Source organism: Populus trichocarpa, chromosome 11 (genome assembly GCF_000002775.5).
Source record: "Populus trichocarpa isolate Nisqually-1 chromosome 11, P.trichocarpa_v4.1, whole genome shotgun sequence".
Lineage (NCBI taxonomy): Eukaryota > Viridiplantae > Streptophyta > Magnoliopsida > Malpighiales > Salicaceae > Populus > Populus trichocarpa.
In genome coordinates, this window is record NC_037295.2 from 6,429,497 (window position 1) to 6,454,269 (window position 24,773).

Here is a 24,773-nt window from a genome sequence, read left to right on the forward strand (position 1 = left end):
TTTTTTATTTAAAATTTTTATTTTTATATTTTTATATAGTTAAGAAAATAATATTTTAATATATTAAAAAAAATATATTTCAAAGAATAATTTATAACACTGTTCAAAACACCCTTTTAATTACATCATTTGGCATTATTTGAACACAGACCATATGGTCAAACTTATTACACAAAAGGGTCCCATCGTCTGTCCAAGTATGCCGTGCCAAGATTATAAAAAGGAAACAAAAAACAAACTAAAGGAAAGCTACTTTCAATTCCTATATTACCCCAATAATAAACTAAAACGACACCGCTCTCTTCATTAGCTTCTCCTCTAACCTCATCTCCATTAATCCAAACCCCACCCGACACCTCCCTCCCTGTTGACCCTTTTTTAAAAAGCCTAAACACGTGCTAAAACCGTGATCCCGGAATAAAGCCTCTAGTGGCATTCCCGTAAATGTATCAACTTCTCAAGGTCAAATTCCATTCCCTCTTTCTCTATTTAGCTGACCTTCTCAACCCAGCTCCCTCATTCAACAACTCGCTCTTATAATTAACCAAAAAAAGAAAAAACCGCCAAACCCGTTTGTTTCTCGAGAAAATTCAAAAGACTCTATTCAATCAATTAAATTATTTCTCCTTATATTTTCCAGTTCCGTTGATAGAAAGGGAGAAAGGTCAATACAAGAATGACGTCGGGGACGAGAATGCCGACGTGGAAGGAGCGAGAGAACAACAAAAGAAGAGAAAGGAGAAGGAGAGCGATTGCAGCGAAGATCTATGCAGGACTTAGAATGTACGGGAGTTATAAGCTACCAAAACACTGTGACAATAATGAAGTGCTTAAAGCTCTCTGCAACGAAGCTGGTTGGACTGTTGAAGAAGACGGCACTACTTATCGAAAGGTACGCAAATAACTACGTTCGCTTTAATTTTCCGATGAGCTGCTTACGTTAGAATTTTGGTCGGGTTGGTGATAGCATGCGGTGTTAGTATTCCTTGATCAAGAGTGATAGATAGATCTTAATCTCTGATGAAATCTGTTTTGATCGTTTGCTGCTGGTTGAAGTTGTGAAATTGGAAATGAGTTTTTGTTTTTTGAATGCTAAAGTGCGCCGGGTGATCTTGGCGCATGATAGAGGTCGGTGTTGCGCATACTGATGGACGGTTGGATTTTGGATTTGGTTGATGGTGTGAAGAAAGCGTACGTTTTTCTGTTTCGATGACGCACAAAACACGAGATTTTAAGATTGAGGTTTCTGTTTGTCGTGCTTTGATTCTTACATTTACACGGTAAACAGTAACTCTCAGATTTACCCTGGGTGACAAAAAAAAAAAAACATATGCATTCCTTTTTTCTTTTTTTACCATTAAAAAATAAAACGTTCACTTCTCTGCTAAATTCCAGTGGTTTGGAGCGGTAGCTTGGTCATTATAGGACAAAACGCATCTCTTAGATTGCGCTTCTTGCCTTTTTTTTTTTTTTTTGTCCTTTAACTTGTCCTCTTTTGGAGATTCCTGATCCCTCAGAAATCAGAATTGGTACTCTTTTTTCATTTTCTTAGTAAAACCTCTCACATATGTACTAATGTAAGACTTTTACCTCGAGATTCGAACAATCATTTTCAATTATTCACTTCCTTTAATTTCAACTTCGACTATAATAATAATAATACTTAGGCAGGTGCCGATAAAGTTGAAAAGTAAGGAGATAAATGACAAATCCTTGGATTCCATTTATGAAATGGAGTATTGTTTTTTAAAAGCAACAAAAATTGTGAGGGTGTTTGGTTAATGTTGTTTGAATATGGAGTGTTGGGGTCGGGAAGATGGCGTGACGTGGGGTGCAGTTTATTGATTGTTTGACATTAATTCTTCTTTTAACAAAGTTTTGTCGGCCCCAAATTACCCTTTTGCCCCCCACCTTTGGCTTCCTATTTGTTTTTTGTTTTTTTTCTCCCTTTTCTTTTGGGTATTAGGAAATTGTGCGGGAAGTTGCTGCACCTGCACAGTAGCTTGTGTAGTAGAGTTGATTTGTTCACGAGTAACAATGGGTCTCACTAATAAATCTGTTTTAATATTATGGGCTCGTCGAATTGTCGGTGATTTTTTATCCTTAGAAAGGTGCTGCAACATGACCTGACCTCAGCATTTGGTTGTGGAATACCTGTTCTGCATTTCTTTTTATGTTTGTTATAATTTGAATCATGTACTCTGCTTGATGATTTGTCACTAGATTTTAAAAAAATTCATTAAGAGATTCATTAGGCTTGGCAAGCAAGGAGATGAACAGTACAGGTTGGATGCATGTGATGCTATATGGTCCCCTAACTGGAAAGGGGCTCGGTATAGTGAAAGAATCGCAATTTTTTTAGTTTTATTTTGTTTCAGAACCTTTTTCAATTTTTTTGAACAAGAAGTTATGAACTGATCAATTTGATTGCTTTTCTAGCTTTTGATGGATGAGGTATGAGTTTGTGAGAGGGGAAAAATAAAAATAAAAACACAGACCATTGAAGTATTTAAGGTGTCATGTCGATGGGCTCATTAGAACACATTGAAGCTGCTGTGATGATATGTGCTCAAGTGCAAATGTTTGGTGAAGTTTTTGCCATTTAAGACCTTCAAAATGTCATGATGGATATCGGTTGTGGAGTTGCTTGAACACATGGATATTCAGATGTTAGGTGTATCAATCAGCTGAGCTATTTCCAAGTCAAATATAATACTCTACTATCTTCATTACACGTACTGTAGCTTTGCTAAGAATGAAAAGTTTGAAGTTTTTAGAGTGACTATCATGGTTGATATTCAAAACCTGCAAGGAATAAGAACTTCATATTGCGTAATCTAAGGTGTTGCCATAGTAGCTTTCATCCATTTGGGTTCCTAGTTCTATATCTAGACATATATTCCTTATCAAACCTCCTGAGATGTTTGAATTATTTTGTCTTATTTTACTGAATCATCTGTTTGCTCATCTATAGGGATGCAAACCTGTGGAACGCATGGATATTATAGGTGGGTCTGCATCAGCTAGTCCATGTTCATCTTACCATCAGAGTCCATGTGCATCCTATAATCCAAGTCCTGCCTCATCTTCGTTTCCTAGTCCTGTTTCATCCCGTTATGCTGCCAATGGTAATGGTAATGTTGATGCTGATGCCAATTCCCTCATCCCATGGCTTAGAAACCTCTCTTCCGGCTCATCCTCAGCCTCACCCAAGCATCCAAACCATCTATTCATTCACACTGGTTCCATAAGTGCTCCCGTCACCCCTCCATTGAGCTCCCCTACTGCACGAACTCCCCGTACAAGAAATGACTGGGACGACCCAGCTGCTGGGCAATCTTGGATGGGGCAGAACTACTCATTTCTGCCCTCATCTATGCCCTCGTCTACACCACCTAGCCCTGGCCGTCAGGTTCTACCAGATTCCGGCTGGCTAGCTGGTATTCAAATCCCCCAAAGCGGACCCTCATCACCAACATTTAGTCTTGTATCCCGGAATCCATTTGGCTTTAAAGAGGAGGCTTTATCAGGTGCAGGGTCGCGAATGTGGACTCCTGGACAAAGCGGGACATGCTCTCCTGCAGTTCCGGCAGGCATTGATCAGACAGCTGATGTGCCAATGGCAGACAGTATGGCAGCTGAGTTTGCATTTGGAAGTAACACAGCAGGGTTGGTGAAACCATGGGAAGGAGAGAGGATCCATGAGGAATGTGTTTCTGATGATCTTGAGCTTACACTTGGAAACTCTAGTACCAGGTAAATTGGAGTGAATCTCGGGCTGAATGAATGTAAAACATGTATTGTCTTATGGTTCCTTCCAGTTTTATTTTGTAATAATTTGTTTTCATATTACAGATAGGGAGATCAATGGAGGAGGGTGTTGAATGAGTTCTCGTTTCCCTTCAGCCTGTCGTGTCAGTAACTTTGTATCGTGCATCTTTCGGTCGACAAGGCAGCCGAGTTAGAAGTACAGTGAGTAGGAGCGCCTCTTCATCCTTCGTTTTCTTTATTTCATTTCAAAAAAAGAAAGAAAAGAAAAGAGAGAACTGAGAATTAAGTTATAAATAGTTCATGGTGGTCACTTTGCCCCTTCAGTTCAATTCATTCTTCTTTTGGGATTCTTTTGTTTCCTTTTCTCCCCTTCGGGAAAGAAAGAAAGAAGAGAAGTTTCCATCATAGCGTTGATACTTGTTTGGTGTGAGTTCTCTGTTTTGTGATTGAAAGTTAAGTTAATTTCAATATTAACCGATTAGTTCTGGAGTTTTGACCACACTGGATGCTGCTCTTTCTCGAGTATTTGCCTGTCCTGTGTCCCCGTTTTCCCACCGCCCTACTTCTTGCGTCACCTGCAACTTTAGATATATCTTTGGTTTGATGATACTGACGAGCAAATCCCGTTGCCCTTTACCAATCACAAAGGGCAACAACCATATATTCGGAAGCGTGTTTGGGAATATAGGAGAAGTTGGGTTCAAAATATTTTTTTGTTTTAAAAAATATTAAAATAATATATTTTTATTTTTTAAAAATTATTTTTATATAAAAAACATTAAAAAACATTAATTTTAAATTAGTTTTATTTTTAATTTTTTTTAAAAATACCATTTCAACTAAGAGCGTGTTTGGCAGTGTGGTTGCGGGTGCTTTTCAAATAACTTTTCGTGCCGAAATGCATGTCAATGATGTTTTTTTATTTTTTAAAAATCATTTTTGACATCAGCACATCAAAACGATCCAAAAAGTATAAACCGCATTCAATTTTAGCAAAAAAAAAAAAAAAAAAAATTCAAATTTTCACAAAACACAGGTAGAACGCACTACCAAACGCTCCCTAAATTTCCAAACAAAGTCTCAATCTGGGAACAACCTCCAGCACCATTGCCACCACCCAATCAGATCATTTTCGTTGCAATAGTCATTTTGACCCATGGGAATGGGCTGATGATATATGTTTCCATGTTGCTAAAGCAAAGTGACGACTTGTACAGTGATGTGTAGGACAATGACTGGTCAAGGCATCACCACAAATAAAGGGCGGCGGTGGCGCCCGCCCATAAAGACCCCATCTTGCTCGAGCAAATTATCAAAAGCTAATTACACTTGCTCCTCGCCGGAATGATTATTAAGTTATCCCAAGGTTTGTGTGATGTTAAATGCCTTTTAAGCCCCCCTCTTGATTCCAAAGTTACGGGTGGCATCTTGGACAAGCATCATCAACCCATGGGTTGCTGCTTTCTTTGAGAGGCAAAAAAAGCAGTCGAATTGGCTGTTATTTTTCCCACAGAGAGAAATTCATCGAAGCTCAGCTACATACCACATGGATGTAATCCGTCACAAAAGAAGAAACCAGAAACAACCGAGGCTTGTTTCACCTTCTTTTTCGTTCATCATTGCAAGAGAAACTACTCAGTGAAACAAACATTCTGACAGAATAATCATTTTTATTGAATGGGAATAAATTCAATTTCATTCAAGAGTTGAAGGTGTGTTATATGTACATCAACTCCCAACGTACAATATAATACAATTCATTCCTGTACAAAGTCTTTTTCTGCCCCCCCTCCCCACCCCTTTTGCCCAGATATTCTCAGGCAAACATGCGGTACACTGCCCCCATCAACTATTTCAGATGAGCAAAAGAATGGCAATCATGGTCCCAGACTTGGAAAATGCAAAGATAAACTGTATACCAGGGATTCCCTTCTCTTTACATTGACTTCTGTCTGAAGATTATTGATAATGAACTCCAACAAATCACCTATCGAGCTTCTGATATAGGTCCACAAGTGCACGATACAGAATTGCAGCTGCGGGTGGTCTGGGCAATGAGCCAAGAAGTATATTCGATGCAGATATAGACTGGCTCCCATAGAATCTGGAATTCTCTTTTGAGCGGGTAGCGACAACACTACCTTCAAGGGAACATCCAACAAACGCTCCTGTGTATTCAATAATCATTCATATTTAACAGCTTAATGGAGCAATTGGCATGTAAAAACATCGTCCCAGAAAGGGTGGATTAGTTTGTGGAGGAGATAAGGGTCTAAACTAACTTATTTTACAGGAAAAAAGGTAATCTTCTAAAAGAATGAATGAAGGACAAAATGCAAAGGAAACATAAAAAGCACATTAAGTTCTATGCTCTTTCATGTAAAGTAACTGGACTGAAATGGAAAGCTAAAGGAAAATTCAGGTTGCTTTTCATTACATCCTGAACCCTGGAAATCAAATAGTAACTGTTTTAAAAGACAAACGGATTACTCAAAACAAAGTACCTTTACTGCAGCTGTATGTATAACAAGCAGCATAACCGCCATCACCAGCCCGTAAATCAGCTTCAAATGCACGTCCAGTGATGCCAACGGCTGCACTTACACCAGCACCTAATGACAGATGTGCATAACCACAAAATGTCTTGACTGCTTCAGTAGTTCTCAACACAATTATGAAATCAGTCAATTCACCTCCAGCCTGCAAACAAAGTGACCCCTCCATTACAGAAACCAAAGGAAAGCAAGAAAAATATCCACACACTGATAATTCTATTTGAAGTTGCAATCAAAGATTGAAGTTGCAATCAAAGATTTTATTGTGTTGAGTGACAGATGCATCTGGTCCTCCCTTGCATAAAAATGGTGAGATATAAACTCAAGGAATTTTTTGCAGAAAAAACATGTCATCAGCAATATGAATTTCACCACAACATACACAGTCATCATTATGCAGAGATCTTTGCAAAAATGAAACTATTGCATAATCAAAGTAATGTTCTTTCAGGAGCACTAAAAGGTCAGTGTCTACAATTTTTCAAGGAGTACGGAAAAAAAGGCAAGTCAAAATCAAGTCCATCTTGGTTATAGTTTTCAAACAAAGAATATTAAGGAATATTAGGGTATTTTTGTTTATTAGCACTTTAAAAAAAAAAACAAATTGGCCAAATAGCACAGTTTGAAAAAGTTTTGGCAAAATAGCATAGTTTTTACATGTCACAATTGGGAAACGCGACATTCAAACTTGTCGCTATCCAGAAAAGAGGAATGTAAGGAAATTGTGAAAGATCTTGATAAGAAAAATTCCACGACACCAAAGAGGGTCACCAATGGTGACAAGAGTGAGCCCCACTTCTCGCCAAAGGCAAGTGAGCCACTCGCTACCTTTGGGCGGCAAGTGTGGCCCACTTCAGTCAACATTGGTGATTTTTCTTGATATCATTGGATTCTTCTTGTTAACATCTTTCTGATGGTACCGATGATATCGTAACCAGAGCTTTAATATGCTTTCGGGGTCTCTTTCTTTCTTTTTATCTTTCCTCTCCCCTCATCGTAAATTGTGCCAGCCCATTTTACAATTTCCTTACTTTCCGCTTTTCTAGATAGCGACAAGTTTGATTGTCGCGTTTCCCAATCGTGAAATATAAAAACTGTGCTATTTAGCCAAAACTTTTTAAAATTGTGTTATTTGGCCAATTTGTTTTTTTTTTTTTTTTTTAAAAGAAGTGCTAATAAACAAAAATACCCTAATATTCCTTAGTATTCTATGTTTAAAAACTGTAACCAAGATGGACTTGATTTTGACTTGCCTTTTTTCCCCTACTCCTTTAAAAATACCCTAATATTCCTTAGTACTCTTTGTTTAAAAACACATACGTGTACCATTTCACAATTTCTTTTCATTACGTGTTTTTGAATAGCAACAAGTTTGAATGTTGCGTTTCCTAATCACGAAATGTACAAACTATGCTATTTTGCCAAAAATTTTCAATCTGTTTTATTTTGCCAATTTTTTTTAAAAAAACAAAGTTATTTTTTTTAAAATCAGAATATTATCAGGAATAATGATCCCGTGGTTTCCATATTTACTTAGCACAACTCCTTATAAAATTCTAACAAGGAAATCTAAATCAAGAAAAATAAATTTACCTGAGCTCCCCATCCCACACCAAGTGTAGATATGGCAGAAGGTGGAGACCATGAACCATCTTCTCTGCGAGCAATTACAAGTCCTGTTCCAACATTGTACGTGACCATCACCCCAACTTTCACAACTGTAATTATTGCAAGGCCTTTTGCTTGTCGTAGGATGGCATCTGGAATTGACTTCTCAGGTTTCAAATAACCTACCTGTCAGCAGAAACGCACCAAATCAGAATTAAACGTAGCATGATATCACAAGAGATATTTGGCTATGCAGCAGAACAGATCCATGAGTTCCTCTCCCACTAATCAGTTACAGCCATTGCAAAATACAAGTTGCATGCAAGTTTTCTTTATTTTTTTTCGTCTCATTTTTTTATGAATAAAAGGAGAAAGAGCTGAATATAAAGGAGAAAACAAGATCAAATTTAGGCCAAAACAAGCTTTTCTAGATAGCAGGTCTTCTTGTTTCAGTTCTCATTGAAAAGGAGGTCATACAGGGCAAAACGCCCAATTTAGATGGACCTTTAATGACTTGAACAGAATTTGTTAAGCCTCAGCAATAATGGCAAAAGAAATTAAAGAAAGCATGGGATCTTAAAAAATTACCTTATTATAACCTTGAATTGTGTTTGCTGCTTTATAAATCTCATATCCCATCGTCTGTCCCCATGGAAAGTTAACCCACGATCTCAAAGTGCTGAGGTCTGTCAGGTCATGGGTTGGTAGCTGGGCAGCATTGCTTACTTGGTCCATCAAATATGGCTGGACAGATTCAAGTCGCACACAGCATACATCACAGACTCGCAGGGGATCTGTGACATGAAACCTTACTGGCAACAAACTCCTTCCTTTAGAGCAATCACCACAAAATATTCCTCCACAGAACCTGCAGTGATGCCTGGAGCACATAATCGGATGAAACCGCACACTACAAAGCATACAAGCAGAAGCATTGCTATCAGGTAACCATTTAGGAGGCTCCGCTTCAAGAATTTCAGCCACGTTACCAAAATTAGCTTCATTGAGTGTCCGAGCCATATCTTGCCAAGCTTGCTCAAGTAAATGGCTGGATAGCCACGAAATCCCACACCTCTGTAAATCACCAGAAGCAATTGCATTCACTTTTCCACGAGCTGCAAGCACCATTTCTACTATCACATCCCACATAGTCAACTCATTGTCTTCTCCAATATACCGACTCCACCCCATATCACCTTCAGGAAAATAACCACCATTGAAGTGAAAACCTCTATCCGCCCACTCTTCACAATCGCTTTCTATCATGGGCGGGACAGAAACCGGTATCCAAGCTCCAGTTTCTTCATAAAGGGGCATGTCATAATAAAAGTAATTCCTAAACTTTTGATGGGTAGCTTTTGTTCCTTCTCTCTTCTCATCATTCCCATCCTCAGAGACTCCACATAACCCAGTACCACAATTTTCAGGTCTAATCATTGTTTGGCTCCCTAATCCCCCATTACCCTGTGATCATCAGCACGTAATTATATTAAAGATTAAAACTTCTTGCTTATTATTCTGGTTTTATAGTAATAAAGAATGAAAACTTGACATCACAAAAACGAAATATATATAAATTGAAAAATCTCCCATAAATAAATAAATAAATTAAACAACAACAACAACACAGTAACATTAAGGAAATAAGCAATTGAATTGAATTGGGTGAATAGAAAGTGATTTTACCGATGGGGGAGAGCTGGTATGACGATGGAAATCAGAAACCCTAGAATCCAGATTGTGGGTATTTCCGGAATTTGCAGGGTTGTCCACCATGTAAAGTAACTCTTATCAGAACGAATCAAAAGCAATTCAGCATCAACAGCAATAAATTTTATGATCTCTAATAATAATAATAATAATAATAGAGATACAAAATTAAGGATCAAAAGAAGGTTTGTCAAATGCAATCCGCAAGCAAGCTGTTAGGGGAGACTTATCGTTCGTAGCCACTGGCGTGTCCTTGTGTTTCTCTATGTTCCGTCTTCATAAAGTCTATTTAAATTGTTTCCTTTTTTTCAATTTCATATCGAAACAAATCAATTTATCAATTGAGTCCTTTAACATGTATCACATTTCCATAATTGCCATCCAATTTTCTCATCTCATCTTTTCCACTTTCTACCACTCAGAAAAGAAATAAATAAGTTGGAAAAGAATATGAAGTTGATGAATTAATATGAAAATTAATTATGTAATTTTAAAATTATTAATTTTAGAATAAGTTAAGATATATTTAACTTAATAAAAACCTAACATGCCAAATCCAATCCAAATTAGAAGGACATAAAAATAAAATGATTAAAAAGAAAAAGAAGAATGCCCTATTTGGCTATTTAACAATGTCTTTAAATTTTTTTGAATTTTTTTAGTTTGAAATTAAATTTTTAAATTGTTTTAATGTATTGATATAAAAATGACTGAGCGTGATCCACTTGCTAGTACTACTCATATTGTAGCTATTATTTCACTTTAATTCAGCAAATTTTGAGAGATCCCAACTATTCTAGAAGGTAAATTTTGATTCTAAATGAATTTTTGAATAATTTTAACATGTTATTGAATAATGTATTTTTTATTTTGGATTTTTTTTTATTAATTATTCATTTGTTTTTTGATTGTTGATAAATACTTGAAGTCTTAAGGTTCACATAACCTCAAGGGTATGATGTCACTATTTTTTTTTAAAGTGGGATAAGGTTAGAATCAACACCATCCGATGGTGTTGTGAATATTGAGTTGCAATAGATTTATTCAAGGCATAATGGTTTGGTCTAGGTGTGGAAATGTTATGCATGGATATGTGTTTGTTTGTTGTGAGGTTTGTGTTGAAATGAAGATTTTATCAATCAATTTTATGTGTGAAATCTTTATGTAGAGTTTTTGGTTTGATATAAATATCTATCAATTGTCTTTTATCTTAGAAATTAACCCAAGATTAAGGACCTATTATCAGCTTTTATTCTTGGAGGTTGATTATCAAGTAATAGAATGTTTATCAACATAATGCATGTTTATATCTTTTATGTTGTCATTTCATGTGTCTTTTTTGTTTAATATAAATGTTTATCAACTATTCTTTTACAAGAAATTTACTTAGGACTAAATGACCTATTATTGACTTCTATCCTTAGATATTGACTATGAGGTAATATAATTGATATATGTATGTTTATATCTTTTACGTTGGTATTACATGATTTTTATTTGATATAAATGTGTATTAATTGTCTTTTATTTGAGAACTTAATCAAGAATTAGAAGACCCATTGTTGGCTCTTATCCTCGAATGTTAACTATTGAGTAATAGAATAAGAATATACATGTTTATGTCTTTTATATTGATGTTTCACATGTTTGATATAAAATGTTGATTGTCTTTTATTCAAGAACTTAGGTGTTGACTAACAGAAATAGAATCAGCGGATACATGTTTACGTCTCTTGTGTTATCAATTGATATTATTTGTCGTGATGCATAAGTTATCGTATATCTCGAGAACCCAACCCAGGATCAGATGACTCATTTTTTGCTCCTATCGTTAGATGTTGACTATCAGGTATTTGAATTAGTGAGTACATATTTTGTCATTTTCATTTATGATTGTGTTTGTTGTTTTGTATTTTTTATCATTTATCTTAAGAACTTAATCTAAGATTAGATGACTCGTTCTTAACTCCTATACTTGGATATTGACTATCAAATATTTAAACTAGAGAATACACATCTATGTCATATTGATCACATATATTATTTTAGCATAATTTTAGAAATTTATTCAGTCAAGTCCTTATTTGATTGTTTCTAGATCTAGAATTGTAATTATCTGTATTAATTACATTCTAGTTCTCAATTCATAAAATTTATTTACAATCAAATCATAATTTGAATAATTATTTCATTTTAATTTCTAACCAATGATTCTTATTATGTGTGTGACCCATTATATGTTTTCTAATAAATTGGCCCAAATATAAATCACAATCCCAAATAAAATATGATTAAATAAATTAATTTATTATCAATTTAACAATTGATTGATTTATATTTGAAGATCAAGTACAATATCTAACAATTTGTCATGATCCTCCACATAACGATGGTAAAAAAAACCATCTTTCTTGAAAAATGGAGGAAAAACCCCTTCGTTATTCGTTAAATGAGATCTACATATTGATTCCTTTTTTTTCATAATTTTTGATGCATCGTATGCATCAAAAGGTGCATGTATGGTTCCTAAGGGATAGAATTTGATCCTAATCAACTGACTTTATCGAGAAAGATTACTTTTTTTAGGTCAAGATAGTGATAGTGAGATCTCGTTAGGAAAGTTATAAATGATTTGACTTAACCTTTCAGTGACCAGTTTTTTAGTGTAATAATTATTCTTTCATCAATAATGTTTCTATTTAGACATTATAGCATATGGTGTGTCTAGTATGTCAAATAATGTTTTTTTCTTAACACCATAGTCATTGATTATTTGAATAAGATTTGAAACTCTTTTCAAATCTTATTCTACCTTACACAAGGATTTACAATCAATACTATTTGAGAATAGATGAAACATTTTTTGTAATTCACATAGAGTGATGAATCATCTCTTAATTACTTAAATACCTTCATATAGTTCATATTATACTAAATATCTGTCCATTTATTACCATTGATTAAGACAATGTGCAATGAGATCAAAACATAACACTATCTATATAAGATAACTTAGTGATCTCAAGTTTAAGGATTCTTTACATGACTGTCACGTAAGCTTTTCCATAAACCCAAATGATCTCTCCATATGTAATTCTTATACGGGTTACTTCAGTGTAGATGTCATCCAATAAAAACCTACATATTAGTTTTAGGTATCTCACATACTCTCAGCTTATGAGAACAATTGTTTCATTTCATAAAGAAAAGAATATAATATTTACTAGTCTCAACAGCTCTAATTAATATCTAGTCTTAGTAGAGCAATGACTATGAATATTTAGGAACAATATTTTGATACAATAGAATTCTCATAATTATAACAACTTTTTAATTTTCTATGTAAATTATTTTTATCTCAAGAACTTTATCTTTATTCTAAATTTATTAATTAAATATTTGATGAATATCGAAGAAAATAAATTTTTATTAATAAGTTAAATATATTTACATAAACAAAGTTAATATTACATACAATCGATTTATTGGCTATACACACACACTAATATGTTGACATCTATTTACGGACAAATTACACTATGGACATTTACATACGGTGTAATCCTTGAGAATAACTTTCTTTCATGTCTTGGCTTTGACATGAAATTGTACAAGTGCTCTGTACTTTTCTTTTAATTAATGTTTTGTTTATTATTCTGTAAGTATATTTAAATGGTTTTACTAAATAGTTTCCCCAGCATCAAATTCCAAGAAGCCAATCTGAAACACTTTCTCTAATTCCTCACCTTGAAGGCCATCCTTTCTGCACTTCTACAAAACTCAGAATCATGCCCTTTGGGAGGGTGCACGAGGGGCTACAAAAGTTGCAAATTGATTTCTTTCCCTCAAGCAATTGAGGGACGAACACAAAGTTACAAGGAAAGACATAGTTAGATAAGCAGAAATTCCAATAACAAAACCAAGATTTTTAAAACTTTAGTAAGTTATTAACTACTTCACACCGACCTTTCGAAATGAAATTTCCTTGTAATATATCGAACCTTCACTGGTCAAATAATCAAAGATGAAGAACTGACTTACAAGTGAATATATTATTATTACTAATGAACACACGAGTTTATCTTCTCAATTGGGATTGAACAAGTTTGTGTTCAACGCAACTAATTTCAGGAAAAGAAACCTGTAATAAATTGAAAGAAAACAACTACAGAAAATTGAGAAAACAAATTAGACTTCCACTTGTTCCTCCAAATCTCCTTCACCACCAAAATACTCCTTCACGGCATCCCTCATATCTTCAAAACAATCACACCTCTCAAAAAAAGCAATCAAATTCTCCAACTCTGAATCTCCAAGATCATCAGTAAAGGGCTTCACTGGAATAGCATTTTTGGGCTGATATATGTAGCAATTGGGATTATCATCAACAATCACCACCCTCCTCAGTTCCCTCCCCATTTCCGACAAGTCTTTGACAAACTTGCCATCAATTTCCTTGCAAGAGTCCCGATAAAGACGGTGTGAAATCAGCCCCCTCGTATCAATCCTGTCAAGAACCAGCGACGCATATTCCTTTAACCCGGCGGTGAACACCACCACCTCGTATTTAGCTCCTAGAGCCTCCAAGAAAGCATCAACTCCCGGACGCTTCAACACATAAAAATTCATTGTCTCTCCATCAATCTCTGGCCTCACAACAAAATCAAACTTTTGGGGTGGTGGGCCAGCTTTAGAATGGACTAAGGTCTCATCAAGATCAAGAAAAACAGTCCTCTTACCAGGAGAAATCAAGGGTGGTAAAGGTTCATTAAACAAATGCACTCTACAAATGCTATCGCTTTCAATTTTTTGGTCATGATATTTGGACCCATTTTTCAAGATATTGTAGCCTTTGTAGCGGCTATTTGGGGTGCTAATGCGGGCCAATTTGGAGAAAAGCTTGGAGAGGCGGCGCTTGCAAGTGAAGATAGTTTTGTTGATGGTTGAGATAATGACAGCGGAGGTGGTTCTCCCGGGGGATTTCTTCCTGTGGCGGCGGCGGCGACGGTGGCTCCCCGGATCCTTTATGGATTTTGTGGGGCTTCTTTTGAGGGACTTGGACACCATTTTTAGTTTGTTAAAAAGAAGAAGAGAAGTACGTAGAATCTAGAGAGATAGAGAGAGCAATGTTCTGCCTATTTTGGGAGAGAAATGAGGGTGGATTGGACAGATTTTAAATTCCGGTTCGGTGTAACGGTAATGTAGTGTGGCTCGGAGCCGAAGCTAATAACAACAGCTAAGTGGATAGGTTGAGGTGGTTTTTATGGAAGGAGATATGTTTAAATTTGGTGTTAATTAATAATTTAATCTTGGAATGAGGTTAAAATTGGAAGAGAGAGGGCAAAGAACCGTTGGTAGCAACTAGCAACAGATCGCAGAAAGTGGATTTGTCCCTGTCCCACGGATGGCCTTTGTTTTTGTTTGTCACTAAAACATTTACTTTCTTTCTTTCTTTTTTAAGGAAAAGTGTAAATTTTTGGGACAATTTCCCTTAGATTTAGAGCACTCTTTCTAAACCAGAAAACTTAGTATTTGGTGTATAATATTTTCTGTTATTATTATTATTATTTGAATTTCTCGATCTTAATCTTATATATTTAACTTATTTTCTTTATTTAAGTGTTTTTTTTTATTATTGTAACACGTTAAGTTATGATGACACTTAATAAAAAAAAATATTTAATGAAAAAAAAATCATTTTTGATGTTTATTTCTTATTTTTTTTATTTGAGTATCTCATCTTTAATTTTATCTATTTAAATTACCATTTTATTTTAACTAGAGTGTTTGGTGTTAATTAATTATGTTATGTGTTGAAGTGTGTGTTACCTTATGGTACATAAAAAAAAAAATTCTTGATGAAAAAATTATGAAAATTAAAAATTAAAATTGAAAAGAGAAAGGAATTTTTAAAGTAAAAATTAGAAATTAAAATAAAATAAGGTTTTATTTTGACCACTAGTTGAATTGGTAATTTTTAAAGATTGATCCAACTTGGATACACTTGATTTGGATGACACACTAATATCTCCATCCATCGAATATGACAACATGTTTTCATACCAATTGAAGCAACATATAATATAGGTAGGTTTACCAAATTCTTAATTTTGTATAGCTTTAAATTGTAGAAAAAGGAATTAGCGTTCTGAAACCACTATAGCCCATAACTGTAGATAAGATTGTAGAGAAAAACTCTAATATATTTTGAAAGGTTTTTTCTAAAACATTCTCATCTAAAAAATAACATACAAGGTTGTTTGAATAAAAATATCCTAATTAGTAAATTCCTAATTAAAACAAAAGTCTTAGTCTAAAAACTAGAAGAAAAATAAAGAAAAATAAAAAAATAGTATGTTCTAGGCTTAATTTGGGTTTGAAAACAAAATCATTTACAAGTCAACTTCTTTTATATAATTAGCCTTTTAAATTTATATAGTAAAGTTTCAGCTTAATCTGACCCGGCCCCGACATAAAACCTAAAGTCATACTTATTTTTATCAAACTACACATTAAACTTATATGAAATTCTTAAAACTTATAAAATCTTAACTATTAAAGAGATAATACAATAAAAATAATTATTTTAAAACAATAAAGAAAGTGCCCCACATCACATTGGCTTCTCGTATCATATATGTTTTTATTTTGTGATTTACTTAGAGTTTTGGGAAACTTTAATTACCATTGAATAACAGATATAGGTAGGTTTGATTAGAAAGCAACAACTATTTTACTTTAACAATTTTAGTTGATCAACAAAAAGAGAATAACCAGCTAGTAACTTTTATTTAGGACTTGTTTCAATGACATTAGCAAGTTTGTCTCTATCATAGTTTTGAAAAGCTAATAGATATGTTCATTGGCTTGCTACTTGCATTTATTATTTACTTATTGTTGTAACTTACTATTTAGAAATGTCTTTAGGGTGTTTAGAGATCTTACTAGAAAAAAATTATGAAATTGTAACTCTAAGACTTTGTATTTTAAATTCTAAAAGCCTTTTCTCAACTATGAATAAAAAAAAAATTTAATCTAAACTATTGATAATTCATATACTTGGTTTTACAAGCTATCTCCACTATTATAATTCCAAGACTCATGAAACTAAAATAAATAAATAAAACTAACAAAATTGTTATCAAATAATATTTGGTAACATCATTTACTCAATTTAAAAACAATACATGATACTAATTTTGTTTCACCTACTCCCTTGTCAAACTCGCCACAATTAAATCCAAACTATTTTCAAATTCATAGTTAGTAAACACATCAATAAATAATAGATTAAATGAACAACGTCACTTGTATTCTATATGGTACACTATAATTATCACCAACACTTCACCTATACCAAGATGGATTTTTCATTTATAGGCAATTTGATTCAATTCAATTTTTTAATATTTTTTTAAATCTCTCTTTAAACTTCTTGTAACGTCTTAAAAAATCATATCCTAAAAAATTAGTTTGAAGAATCTTGCATGCCTAGAAATAATATTATTTTTCTATGGCATATTTAAAATATAGATTTGATTTAAAGATATAGAATTATGGTTAAATATATTAATGATTTATATTAAGTAGTAAATTATTGGTTACTAATGCAAGTGTACATATAAATCTTTCGATTTTTTTTTATATTAAGAAATCATGTATCTATGTTGAATCATGTGCTAATTATTTGTTAAATGATCATATATGATAAACTCAATAATTAGACATCAATTGGTTAACTTACATTATATATTACTTAGTAGAAGAGAGATTATATATAATACTAAAAGATTATATACTAATTTTATATGTTTTAATTAATCATCTTTATTATCATATATTCATAATTATAAATTTAAATTCAATTATAAATTAGAGTTAGAAATTTAGATTTTTTTATAAGATTTGAAATATAATATTATAATAATAATTATATATAAAAAATTAAAAAAATATTTTTTTTATTTATAAAGTAAAATTTATCTAATAAGTAAAGGTTGGATAATTATAATTTTATTAGGTTTATAATAATTACATATAAAAAAATAATTTTTTAAAAATACAGGATTAGATGAATTACCTTTTCTTATGTTTTATTTAAATGAAAATGGATTGAGTTTTTACTAATCTATTAGTTATAGTAGGTGAAAACCCAATTCATTTGGATTTAGTAAAATTGAGTACCTAATGAATTGAGTGAAACTATCACCTATAATATACACTAAAATAAATAAATTAATGGCTAAGTAACTCAAATAAGTAAATTTAAAGGTGAAAACACAAATAAAAAAATAATGAAAGATCATGCACTAAATATAGAATTTCTATTATTTCATATTTTTTATCATGTTTAATGAGATAACAAGCATATTAGCATTTTACAAATTAAATCAATAACAAACACTCAAGGTTAATAAAAGTAAAAGGTTAATAATTCAAATAAATAAAATTAAAGCTAAGATACTAATTCACCACCCCATACATTTGAGGCACTATTCGCATATAATTTATTTTATTTAAAAACTGTTTTTGTTTTATTAAAGAAACATTTCACTAAGAAATCAATTATTACTTATACTTACAAGTGATCCTCAAATCTAGAAATAAATCAATTTAAAATATTTCTTCTTATTTACATTTATAAATCTTTAACTAATTATAAGTATGTTTCCTCCCTAACCACCAAAATCCCAAGAATCCCCCTATATACAAACAAAAGGTACATTATAAAGGATTTAGATTTCATCTAATAAATAAAGTATGATAAATACCTCTTGGAGATATTTTATATGTTCAAAGCTTATATTTTAATGTGCACGTCATTAACATAGACTTTCATATTTCTACCTTGTCAATGTTTAAACTCTCGGTCTATCATCCTTTAGTAAGCTTTGACATTATTTAGTTTGAAGGGCATTCGATAATATCTAGAGTTTGCATTCAATGAACTTATAAATTCAAAACCGATAAGAGAATTAATAAAGTAGTTTTTATTCAAGTTGGTGAAGTTTACATACGTCCTCTACTAATTATTGGATATAAGGATTATGATCATATTTGTTATTCATTCTAAGTATTTGACTTCCTTTATTAACTTGGTCGTTAATAACTTGTCTATCTTTTTGTCTATGGCCATCTATAACTTGGCCACACACATTTCTTCTTTGTCTAATCAAAGGATTTTGAGAGTCCATTAGTAACTTATTCCTATCATGTCAACCTAGAAAAAATAAAATTTACCTTCGCTTACTTTTAACAATTTAATAAGAATGTTTTTCTTAGTTTTGAATAATAAAGATGCCCACTTATATGGGTGTTGGGTTTACTTTTTAACATGAGTACAATTGAGTAGCAAAAAGAAAAAGAAAATTAAGGCCCAACTAGTTAGTATAAGAAGGAAAAAGAGAAAGCTCAATTGAGGATGTATAAAAAAGACCAATTGAGAAGGTGAAAAACAAAGATAAGAACTGAGTCCTAGAATGAGAAGATAAGGGCTCCAAAACCTAGTCCAAGAGGAGAAGAAATGGATTCAAATCTTAGCCCATCAATCCTCTCATTTTACATGTTTTTGACAATTCTCCATTTAAAGCTGACATGACTTCTCATTGTCATAGGGCGTATAAAACAATATTAAAACACACTTGCAATAATGCATCATGCTAACTTGAATGTCCTGCTATATATAAGAATATTGCCTCTCACTTAAAAGTTTTGCTTTACATGATAATAAGCTTGCCCACCTGAACATCCCACTTTATGTAACAATGTAACCACTCACCTGAACATCCCATTTTTACAAACATCACCATTACAATCACTATCACCTCTCATCAAAGACTTCCCCTAACAACCTAAAAAAACCTTTCGTTCCACTATTATAAAGACCTATAATATGAAGTGTATAATGCTTACCAAGGGTTTTATATTGACTAATAAAATGTTGAACACTTGTTTTTTCAAAGATTTTATCATCACATAAACAAGCCTTGATAACTATGAAGGAATCACAAACTTGAAAGCAAAATATGAGACTATTAATTTATCATCAAAAGAAAATGAGACCCATTAAAAAAAAATTAAGTCGTATGGTGACATTCCCATGCACATTGCACTATGCACACTCTCACATATCATTGTGGATTGAAATAGTCAAATTTTTCTACATTTTCAATTTGGCCTTTAAACTTTATTTTTGCATGATTGAGCCATTTTGAGCCCAAATTAATAGTCAATCACATATTTTTTTGGAAGAGAGGGTGATATTGAAACTTAGGGGACCAAAGTAAAAAACACGAGGAAAATAGGTGGCAGCTTTAGATTTCACCCAAAAAATTAGTTTAGTCCCTTATCCTTTTCAGTTAGTGAGCGGTCCCTATAGTTGTCAGAAATTAAAATTTAACACCAAACTTTATTTTTTTTTATTTTACAGACCCTTTTTTGTAAGACGAGAGAGAAACAGTCATCGTTTACACCAATTTTAACAACCAAAATGGTGAAATTGATGTCAATGAGATCCATTCAATGATGAGAATCTTATAATAATTATTTTGAGCCTCAACATCGCCTAAAAAATCAAATCTAAGTCAAGGATGAGAAATTTTATTCGGGTTGTTTTTGTGACTTAGACTTTTTTTTTGGTTTATTAGATTAATTGGTTGATTTATTGATGTTTTAAGCGTCTTTATAAGGATGTTTTCAAGTAGTTAAAAATAGGTTTTTTGGTTTAAAATTCCATAAGCTTGATCAAGGTTGTCAAAAATATTTTTTTAAAACAACATGAAAAATACAATATGAACCCGGATCATAAGTAAAATATTTTATCTAATTATATATTGATAATTTCAATCAAGTAGTAAATAACAATATAACACAATTAAAATAAAATTAAAATAAACAATAAAAAAGTTTAAACACCTTGAAATACATATTCAACAAAAAAAAATCATACATAGTTTAAATAACTTAAAAATACAATACAATAATGTCTATAGAATTTTATTAGCTAAAAATAACACACCTAAAACAAACAATCCGCTAGTGTGTTATCTTCCTCGTTATTCTTAAGACATTCATCAAAATCATTATCATCTAAAGGATTATTATTGCTACTACTAGTACCAACACCGATATTGTGAACATTAGGGCTACTACTAGTATCAACACTAATATTTTGAACATTAGTTCTACTACTAACATCAACACCAACACCACCACCAATATTGTCAACAATATTTAACTCTAAACTCCTTGAATTATCTGGATTGACATCATTTTGAATCTCTAAATCATCTTTAGAACAATGACTCTCCAGTTCAGCATCATTAAAAATTTCTTCATCATCACTTTCATCTTTTCTACTATTTTTTCTTCGTGTTGCACTATTAATGACACCAGGTAAATCAAAATTTGATGAACCATCAGATGAGAGATCATCTAAAACTTCACCAAAATCATCAACTTGTCTTTTGACTTGGTTATCATTCAATTTTAGATTGCACATTACATATTGCAAGTCATTTATTTTTTTATGGTGCAAATGATTTCTTCGTTTCGTATGAACCTATATAAGCAATTCAAATTGATAACATATAAGATTCTTATCAAATATAAAAACATTAATAGTAAAAAAAAACTTATCATCTTAAATGCACTCTAGTTACGCTCATATCCATATGAACTACAAGTCAAGCTTAGAACGCGGATTGCAAACTTTTATAGTTTTGGACATTCATCCCCATAAGAATCTCACCACTTACCTGGAGTTTTTTTTATTTCTTGCTGTCTTGGCAGCCTCAATTCCAAATAACCTTTATGCAACCTTGAATGAATTAATTTGTAAGTTAATTTTACACATTTCACTTGCATTAGACACCATCCTTTCTAAGCATTGATATAATCTAATTTTAATGTTGGCATTAACTTTAAAATTAGGATTATAATGAGAATGAGAATTCAAATAATAAGTTGTTGAATATAAAGGTCTATGAAGTTGAAGTTCTTATCTTGCATCAATAATATTCCATATAGGTATATAACTACAAAATAAAAAAAAATATTAATATTCACATTCACATTAAATTAAATAATATAAAAGTGAAATAAACATTTTGCATCAATTGATAGTAAAATAGATAATCAGTATCTTTTTTTAACAGAACCAAAATTCATTTGTATCTTCTCTTTTGCTTGATCCATTATTTCATATATAAAACTCATAATTGGTTTCTCATATGAATCAACTAATTAAAGAAATTTAATTAGATGATATGCTACCTTAATATATATAGTGACATTATGCCAAAACTTGTTATCCAAAACACAACTTTGAAATCGCTTCCCTTCTTCTGTTTTTGAAAACCTACATGACCTCCATTGGATGGAAATAAACACTGTCATTAGCTGTTTCTTACAATCACTCAAGCATCTAAGAGTCATGTAGTAGTGAATTGAGTGGCAACGGGCACAATCAAATCTTTTCTTTTTGTAAAGTGCTTTATGATGGAAATAAGAATAGTTCTTGAATATATGTACGAGGTAATTCTCTTCTCCTTATAAATAGTTACTTGATGGACCTCTAGTTTCTTCTCAAAATCTTCCAATATCAACTCAATACAATGGGTAGCACATGGTGTCCAAAATAATCATTTTCTCTTCCCCATCAATAATTGCCCTGCTTCTTTATAATTTGCAGCTTTATCAGTGATTACTTGCACTATATTTTCCTCTCCACAATAACATCCAACATCTGAAATACTTTATCAGTAGTCTTGGAAATATATTGAAGGTATCTATCGATGATAAAAAAATTATCCTTTTAGGACTATTAACTAAAAAAGTTGTAAATAAAACATCTTTTCTTATCAATCCATCTATTAGACATTATTGAGCAACCTGTTTTTTTTTTTTTCCATCCTAGCTTGTACTTTTCAAGCAAGTTCATTGTGTGATCTACTTCTTGGTTCAAACACTTCTTTCTAATATCATGGTAAGATGAAGACTTAAAACTTGGCCCATGCTTTGCAACCAATTCAAGTACCTTAACAAACTTAGAGTTTTTCACACAGTTAAATGGAATCGCACTAATGTAGAAAAATTCTACAATTTGTCGACATGCTTCTTCTCTAATATCCTTTTTTAATAGCTGATTGATGGTAGTTTTGCATACTTGCACTCCCACCTACAGCTCTATTTCCTTTGTCCACTGATTTAATTTCATTCCTTTCATTTTTATCATTGTCTCTTCCAATATATTGAAAAGCCTTTCTTTTCTTCTCAACTAGTTCTTGATTTTTCACCAAAACATTCAAAATCATCTTCTTTACATCTTCTAGCACTTGCTGACATGGCTTTACATCTTTTCGAAAGCAAGTCAAATAATGTTTGAAATGATAAATGCATAGTTTTGAAACCCGGACCGGCCCGGCGGGTCGACCCGGGCCTGGGATCGGTCCGGGTCTAAGTAAAAACCCGTCGGGGAGTTGGCCCGGTGAAACCCGGTCGACCCGGCAGGTCAACCTGGAACCCGATCGACCCGGGTAAACTCGGCTGAGACCCGACTACCTTTCTTTTTTTGTTCTTTATAGATTCAAGCGGCTGTGTTGTTTGTTGCTTTATAACTCAGCAGCTGTGCTGTTTGTTTTCTTCATTTACCTTATAACTCAGTTACAATTCTCTCAAGCCTTTATAAGAATAGATTAGAGGGGAGGGGAGCGAGCAGCATGGTGGAGAGAGACTGTCGAGGATTTGTGTGTAAAAAAGCTGAGAGGTGGAGGAGAAGGGCCATGGTGGAGAGACTATCAGTTTAAAGTGGTGGCTGGTCGCTCAGGTTTTTTTATGGATTGCTGGTAAAGGCTACTAAAGGGAGAGGATTTGGGTGGTGTGAGAAGGGTAATAGATGTTGTGATTTGGTGATAAAAGGACTGTAATCGGTAGAGAATGTAGAGTGGTGGTGGTGGAGCTGCTACGTGGCTGTTGTGAGAACTGCTGCTATTGACCAGGTTTGCAGTTGTTGTGGTGGGGGAATGGTGGATTTTTGAATTCCAGCTAGGAAATGGGCTCTGTTGGATTTATTTGGGAGAGTGACATGTAGAGATAAGACTATGCAAGAGAGGACAATGGATTTTAGCTTTAGGTCTTTTCGTGTAAGATATGACAGCGACCAAGCACGGACATTGCAATTTTTTTTGGGTTGACCCGGGTCAACCCATCTGACCCGTGACTCGATCATTAGACCTGGTCGACCACCGGGTCGGGTTTCAAAACTATGGATAAATGTCTTCACTGAAAATATTCTGACAATACTTGCACTGAATTTTTTTTAAATTCTTATCAATATCTATACCATGTTGCCATTCTATGTCAAGTTTATTGTCACTGGTAGTTTTTTTTAGATGCCATGTATTCTACAATTCAAAGAAATCTTAATAAGACTTGAACTGACTAATACATGTAAAGAACTCAAAGATGAGTTGTAATCAATTAACCACTTCACACAGTTGTGACAAAATCTAAAACAATTTATGCTTTGTATTGTTCATAGTTATGGCTCTTTGTGAGAGTTGTTTTCGGATTATATTTCCACAAGTTTGTTTATTAAAAAAAAAATCTTTATAGTCTACCACATTGATTTCACTATACAAGATGATATGTTTTACATTGTGGAGAACAATATAAGTGAATCTTTTTTTACTAGTAAAATAAACAAATAGGTGGCGATCATAAAGTTGGGAAGAAAATGATAGGAATAGAAAACCAAACCCAATTAATTTGCTAATATAAAAGGAAATTTCATTTGATCTAATATAACATTATCAGTATTATTCAAACAATAATCAAAGGGCCATGCTTGCAATCATTGCTAATAGAGAAGGAGAATGAGACAATGTTATAATAAGAAGTTTAAGAAAATTTACCTGATTCATGTCAAAACAGAGAGCATATAAAGAGACAATTAGAGGCAAACAAAATAAAGAAAAAAATAGGTGTTTTGAGAGAGAGAGCATGGAATTATCGGTTGGTGCTAAGGTTAAGAAAGGGCGAAAAGGAATCAAATAATTTTATACTTTATTCAAACTCGTATAATTGGCCTGCCTCTACCAATTTTAATGAGTTTGACCAAGTTTATCGAGT

The 24,773-nt window shown here is 32.9% G+C and overlaps 3 protein-coding genes across 4 annotated transcripts; 1 reads left to right on the forward strand and 2 right to left on the reverse strand.

Moving 5' to 3' along the window:
• The first annotated feature begins 498 nt into the window (after positions 1–498).
• On the forward strand, positions 499–4,270 carry LOC18103183 (BES1/BZR1 homolog protein 4). Of its 2 annotated transcripts, XM_024611576.2 has the most exons (3): positions 500–892; positions 2,975–3,756; positions 3,856–4,270. In XM_024611576.2, exons 1-3 carry the CDS (start codon positions 677–679, stop codon positions 3,857–3,859), a joined length of 1,002 nt encoding a protein of 333 aa, XP_024467344.1. In that variant the 5' UTR covers positions 500–676; the 3' UTR covers positions 3,860–4,270. The 2 variants fall into 2 exon arrangements, with proteins under 2 accessions (XP_024467345.1, XP_024467344.1); XM_024611577.2 differs by lacking the exon at positions 3,856–4,270 and having other exon boundaries at positions 499–892; positions 2,975–3,760.
• A 1,151-nt stretch (positions 4,271–5,421) lies between these two features.
• Positions 5,422–9,911, reverse strand: LOC7455889 (uncharacterized). The gene is made up of 5 exons (XM_002316772.4): positions 9,621–9,911; positions 8,523–9,398; positions 7,920–8,120; positions 6,276–6,471; positions 5,422–5,939 (listed from the first exon to the last, which is right to left on the reverse strand). Exons 1-5 carry the CDS (start codon positions 9,708–9,710, stop codon positions 5,755–5,757), a joined length of 1,548 nt encoding a protein of 515 aa, XP_002316808.4. The 5' UTR covers positions 9,711–9,911; the 3' UTR covers positions 5,422–5,754.
• A 3,700-nt stretch (positions 9,912–13,611) lies between these two features.
• LOC7463810 (uncharacterized) lies at positions 13,612–14,926 on the reverse strand. Its single transcript, XM_024581053.2, has one exon. It carries the CDS (start codon positions 14,709–14,711, stop codon positions 13,833–13,835), a length of 879 nt encoding a protein of 292 aa, XP_024436821.1. The 5' UTR covers positions 14,712–14,926; the 3' UTR covers positions 13,612–13,832.
• Positions 14,927–24,773: the final 9,847 nt, after the last annotated feature.

Bases quoted from the DNA above. Each gene is read 5' to 3' on its own strand.
- LOC18103183 (XM_024611577.2), top strand. From the start codon at position 677: ATGACGTCGGGGACGAGAATGCCGACGTGGAAGGAGCGAGAGAACAAC. The intron at 893-2,974 runs GTACGCAAATAA...GCTCATCTATAG, and splicing joins ACGGCACTACTTATCGAAAG to GGATGCAAACCTGTGGAACG.
- LOC7455889 (XM_002316772.4), bottom strand. From the start codon at position 9,710: ATGGTGGACAACCCTGCAAATTCCGGAAATACCCACAATCTGGATTCT. The intron at 6,472-7,919 runs GTAAATTTATTT...CTTTGTTTGCAG, and splicing joins GTGTGGGATGGGGAGCTCAG to GCTGGAGGTGAATTGACTGA. The intron at 5,940-6,275 runs GTACTTTGTTTT...TTGAATACACAG, and splicing joins TACATACAGCTGCAGTAAAG to GAGCGTTTGTTGGATGTTCC.
- LOC7463810 (XM_024581053.2), bottom strand. From the start codon at position 14,711: ATGGTGTCCAAGTCCCTCAAAAGAAGCCCCACAAAATCCATAAAGGAT.